This window comes from Lactuca virosa, chromosome 7 (genome assembly GCF_052849685.1).
Source record: "Lactuca virosa cultivar CGN04683 chromosome 7, Lactuca_virosa_CGN04683_v6, whole genome shotgun sequence".
In the NCBI taxonomy this organism is placed as follows: Eukaryota; Viridiplantae; Streptophyta; class Magnoliopsida; order Asterales; family Asteraceae; genus Lactuca; species Lactuca virosa.
The window spans coordinates 199,901,153-199,907,386 of NC_136432.1; the positions used below are offsets into that span (position 1 = coordinate 199,901,153).

At 34.6% G+C, this 6,234-nt stretch overlaps 1 protein-coding gene across 1 annotated transcript; it reads right to left on the reverse strand.

Annotated features, from left to right (window-relative positions):
• Nucleotides 1-1,644: 1,644 nt before the first annotated feature.
• On the reverse strand, nt 1,645-2,109 carry LOC145127453 (uncharacterized). Its single transcript, XM_079062649.1, has one exon. It carries the CDS (start codon nt 2,107-2,109, stop codon nt 1,645-1,647), a length of 465 nt encoding a protein of 154 aa, XP_078918775.1.
• Nucleotides 2,110-6,234: the final 4,125 nt, after the last annotated feature.

A 6,234-nucleotide genomic window follows, 5' to 3' on the forward strand; every position in this document is an offset into this window, starting at 1 on the left:
GGGATGAAGCATTTGGTTATTACTATGATGCTGCTTTTGGATTCTATTATGATGGAAATACAAGTTATTATTTTTTTGTAATTGATAAAGATTATTAAAATGTGGAATTATGGATGTATATTATTACTGATGTATTACATTGTAACATCCATAAAAATCACAAGAAATTTAAGCTTTTTAAACAACCCCAAATTATAGAATGTTTACAAAATCATTGTTTTCAAAGTATTGTTCCATATCAGAGAATCCCATAGATCAAAAGTACATAAAACAGAGGATGAGTACGGTCACGCCTTCACCTTCCTGCGATCATTAGAAGTAACTAAAACAATAACTAAAAAACTGTAAGCCAAAGCTTAGTGAGTTCCCCAAACTTCCAACATATAAACAAATAACATATACAACAGCATGTCGGGTCCAATCAACCATCGGGTTGGAATACCCCAGACCCAATCAACCTATGGGTCCAGTCATCCTCCGGATGGAATACCCCAGGTTGGAATGCCAATATACAATGGGTCCACTCACCCATCAGACTGGAATACCCTCAAGCCCTTAGTACGAGACTGGCATGCCAACCGACCCTCAGATCGTATCTAGAATGCTCTCGAGCCATCAGTATGAGTCTGGCATGCCAACCGGCCCTCAACTCATATCTGGAATGCTCCTGGGTTTGTTGGCTACAGCACAAAGCAGTACAAACTCAACCCACCACAATACGTCGACATATAACAGACAACAAACATAAGCAACATAGAGATAATCATGCCGACAAAATCACAGGTAGTCCTACAGATCTACCACACTAAGCATATCGGCAATTATATTCCAAACTCAGGATATCAATGTATAGCAGGATGTCAATCCAATGGGCCGGACTTGGTATCTTTGACTCGTAAGTACAGTGAGGAAAACTCACCTAACAGTCTGAACAATAGCTGATAATGTCTCGATTCTGAATCTCAGCTCTAGGGCCGATTCTGAGGATTCAAATGCCCAGGACGAAATGGATAAAAAAAGGCCCTTAGGCCTTAACGTGTAACACTTTAACGAATTAAATTACATAAACTAATTTTTTATTAAAATGACGATAAACCTTATAGCAATAAAAATAGCAAAATCAAAGTATTTTAATGACTAATAGCATATCCTAACAGCTAACCGACTATCCTTGAAGCTCTCCTAGCATTCTTGATTGCAAATTGGTTGATCAACTCCTCGTAGTCTATACTCTCTAAGATTTCGTTCTCGATAGATATCACTGCCAAACCGCTAAGTGTTTCTTGGGTCATTGTGGAGCGTAAGTAAGATTTCACAAATTTCAAATTGGAAAAACTCTTTTCTGCAGATGCGACCGTTACTGGAATAGGCAACAATATTCTATATGCAATGCTTGCATTTGGTACATAATCAAGTTCTTTCAAAAACTTCAAAACATCTATAGGGTTGCTAAATTCATTAGTTTCCAATGTCTCAAATAATTTCAACTCCGTATAAAGTTCCTCGGCATCAATATCCGATCTTTCTTCAAACTTGAGTGCTTTTTCAAGATGATGACAATACAACTTAAGATCTTTATCTTCAATTCCCATTAAATTATGTGGAAATAAAAAAACCAAATACTTTATCATACTCTTTGAATTGTTAAAATCTTGTCTCAAGAGAAGAAATAGCTTGATCAACAATGTATAAGAAATAATTGACTCTGAAATTCTCTTCAGGTGTAAATGAAACTTTTTCGCCACTTGAACTCTCATCAAACCTTCTTTTCCTTTCAATAAAAAGCTTTTGTGGAAATATTGGATCAATACCCATTTCAATAACAATCTCCTTAGCTTCAACAATCGTTTTTGAAAAACCAGTTTCTCTATAATCTTTGAAGTACCCAATCAATTTGTTTATTTCTGTAATAGCATTATCAAGATGCATATCCTTTGATTGTAACTTCTTACTCATAATATTCACATGGTTTAGTACTTCATACCAAACAACAGTTGATACCAAAAATTCGAAGTCACTAAGTTCTTTTTCTGCTAGTGAAGTTGCTTCACTTTCAATTGCAGCATCATTATCTTTTTCTCCAACTTGAAAGTAAAGCTTCCCGTACATCCACAAGTTGCAGTTTAATAGCCTTTACACTCTCAACCTGGCTTTCCCAACGAGTTTGACACAATGACTTAAGACTCCAAGCTTTAACAATATCTTTCAAAATTTTCCACCTCTTAGTAGAATTTGCAAAGATAGTATAAATACGTTGGATGAATCCAAAAAAGTTATTTCCTCTAACACACTTGTTAGCCATATCACGTAATGTTAGATTAAGAGAATGGCAACCACAAGGAGTGTAAAATGCTCTAGGATTTATATCTAAAAATCTCTTTTGCACTCCTTGGTGTTTTCCTTTCATGTTTGCTCCATTATCATAGCCTTGACCACTCATATCATCAATTTGAAGACCAAGAGACTTTAACTCCTCAAGTGTAATATAAAATAATCCTTTTCCAGAGGTATCATCAACATTCAAAAAACCTAAAAAGGACTCATCGATAGTAACAGAATTATATGATAATTTTAAATACCTCACTATTATAGTCATCTGTTCTTGGTGACTTGATTCGGGAGTATAATCAAGTATGATTGAGTAGTACTTTGCTTCCTTTATCTTCTTGATAAGTTATTTTTTAATTTCTTCAGCTAGCAAAGATATTAGTTCGTTTTGGATTAGGTGGCCAAGATAATGCACATGAAGCCCTTCACTTGTTATCCGTCGCACATGCTCTTTGATAACCGGGCCAAACTCTTCCAACATTTCAATGACACCCAAAAAATTTCCATTACCTGTTAAATACAATTAACAAATAAGAAGTGGAATCAGTTATCATAGTTAACAAAAAAAAAATTGGTGGAACTGGAACAAAAAAAGTACAATTTATAGTTACCTTTTTATACAACTTTTCATTGGATCCACGCAATGCTAAATTATGTTTCGCAAGAAACTTCACTACTACAATAATTCTTAAAAGCACTTGTTTCCAGTAATCTATTTCTTTCTTGAACTGCTCATGTTGAACTTTATCAATTGTTTCGTTCAAGTTCAATCTTTTATGCATGTCAAACCACTTATTCCTATTTGTAAGATGATCCAATGGAATTTCGTGTTCTTTAACCCTAGTGGTAACATGGTGCCAATCTGCATAACCTTCACCATCCAATTTACCTTTTGAAGTCCCTTTTCTAAACACTTAACAACAGAAACAAAATACCCTTTCTAGCTCTTTCGAATATACTAGCCATTCTCTATCACACTTCTCCAAATTTGATAAAGTTCTTGTATTTAAAGTTGCAGAAAATCGTCTACCAAATTTATCGTAGGGACCATACATAATACTATTATCTCTTTTAGGACCTTTCCCAACCAAAATTTTAATCTCATAAGAGTTAAGTTTTTCCCACCTTCTTGGATCATATACATCAACAAGCTTTTTAACTGGCTCATGCTCTTCTGTATCTTCTACTTCTACATACTCTTGCTCTTCAATGTGCTCTTCAACATGCTCTTCAACAAGCTCTTCAACAGGTTGTCTATGGATAAACTTATCTAGAGCACCGGCGTCAACCTTTCTCTTTTCTTCATCTAGTTTTCTCTTTTTACGTTTTGATAACCAGATGGTTGTTTAGACTTCATCACTACAAGTTCATAAGTTTCAACTTTCAAGTTTTGAACTTTCAACATTCAATCAATTACAATAAACATAATTTGATAAACAAATTTACAATAAACATAAACTCATAATTTAAACTAATAAACTGATTTCTATGAATCTTAGAAACTAATCATTCATTCACTATTAGGCTATTCTATTAAACTGATTTCTATAATAGATAAACTGATAATAAAATATTAAATTCATTGATAATCTATGAAAGTATGAATCATTCAAATATGCAATTGAGAACTATAAAATTGATAATCCTCAATTTATCATAAATCTTACCTGATTGGTTGATTAGAAGGAGATAAAATCAGATAATCGACCGTTGAATTGCTATCTTGCTGTTGCTGAATGCCTGAATCACATTCACGATTCACCCTTCTCCTGCCTTTGTCGATCGCCTTTTTTTTTAACAAACGAACGAGTAATTTGGCTTCATGCTTCAGCGCTTCTGTTCGTGCCTTCCTTCAATAAATTAATCAATTCCTTAATGGGCTGCAAATTGCATATACTACAAAAAAATGGGCCCCTTAAGATTTTGGGCCCTGTTCCAATGCGCATATTGCACATGGGCTAATCCGGCACTGCTCAGCTCTAATCGTCACCTATCCAACTATATGACCAATTCTCAATCACAATCCAAAATACTCTTAAGTCAAACTTGATCAAAATCAAAGTCAAACTAGTCAAAATCCATAAGTCAACTGAGTCAACCCAGCCGAGTTAACATAGTGAACGTACGCGGGGCGTACTCCTAAGGTACGTTGGGCGTACTTGATCATTGACCACCATCGGGGTGGTTGACCTCGTACGTGCTGCGTACTCAGATTACGCACGGCGTACGCCCGATTTTCCCAAAAGCTCATTAAGAGCTTAATGCCTTAAGCTCTTATGTCCAACTTTCATATCCAAGGGTAAATCATCCTCAAGAGTCATAAAGTTTCCAACTTTATGACTTTTCATGTCCATTAAGAGCTTAACTCATCATCTTAATATATTAAGACACTCTAAAGAATGCATGGAGCAAAACCAACCATTAAGACTCCATTTTTATGCTTCAAGACCCTTCCTAAGGTCTGAAAGGACAGCTTAATGGGTCAAGAACAGACCATGCTCAAGAGTCACCATCTTGGGACCAAAAAGTGACTTAAAAGAGTAAGAATCTAGATCTACATGATGGAAGGGTAAAGTTGCAAGCTTTATACCTTAAAGAGGTTGCAAACAAGGTAGAAATCCTAGATCCAAAGTGCTCTCAACTTCAAGACCTTCTCACCACCTTCTTCTTTCTTCAAAATCACTTCAAAACTCTCTTAAAGGCTCAAAAATTACTCTCTTGCTCTTAGGGTTGCTTTGGGGTCGATGTCAAAGAAGGAGGCTGTTTAAGAAGAAGATATGAGACCTTAATGATGCTTATATATGAGCCAAAACCCTAAAAATTAGGGTTGCATGATTTCCACATACGCCCAGCGTACTAAGGTGCGCCCTAATACGCTTAGCGTACGCACGTACGCACAACGTACTCCTCAAATCCCCAATTTACCAAAATGCCACTATGGGCCATTTTTACACTCTTAAAATTAGGGACCAAAATGCAATATAATTTAATTATAGGGTCAAAATTAGAAGTACCTCATCATTGGAATGTTACATACATACATTACATGTCTATACTACAATGGAAACAATGGAATTTGGTATTCGTATGATCACGATAGCCAACAATACATCCCTTGTAATAATGATCAAAACAATAACAAAAAAAAGAAAAGGAATCTTCAAAGGCGTCGAATGACGGTCCCAATACTAGAAAAGTAGTGATATCTGCACTGGCTGCCACCATAACTACTGTTAGTTCGTTGGCGGGTGTTGTTCAGGCGGTTGCAATGGCATCAGAGAAAAAGGATAAAGAGAAGATAAAAGAAATAAATCTTGCTTCAAAAAGTAGTATTTTTGGCAAGCAAGAAGAAAATGAGCAATATACTTTCAAACCAAAAACAGTAACCCTGACTGGAAAGTGGCTCGGATCGGAGGTAATTTTCTTTGGTTGATTTATCATGCATCATTTACATTGAATATGTTTTAGTTTATTATGCTTATTTGTTTATTGAACAAAGATTGTTTTTTTGGGACTTAATGAACACTCTAAATTAGAGTGAATTATAATTTTACCCCTTTTTCTAGAAATAAAGCTGAATAAAAAAAAAGATTGAGAACCATTTTATGGATTAAAGTTGTAATTGACAACAAAATATCGAAATACTTAAATAAATTGTTTTTTATACGAGTAACGATACAAATGCAATTAACATTCAAACACATCATGATTAATAACTTACATTGAACATAATATCAATGATAGTATCATAAATAATTTCCTTTAACATAATATTTAATAAGTTTAAATACAAATCTTGAATTTAAACATTTGTATTCATCCTAACATTGGAGTTGCAGTTAATTTGACAAAAATAAATTCAAATTTTTATTATTTTTTTCTTTTTGTGACTCACTAGGGCTAAAT

Bases quoted from the DNA above. Each gene is read 5' to 3' on its own strand.
- LOC145127453 (XM_079062649.1), bottom strand. From the start codon at position 2,109: ATGTACGGGAAGCTTTACTTTCAAGTTGGAGAAAAAGATAATGATGCT.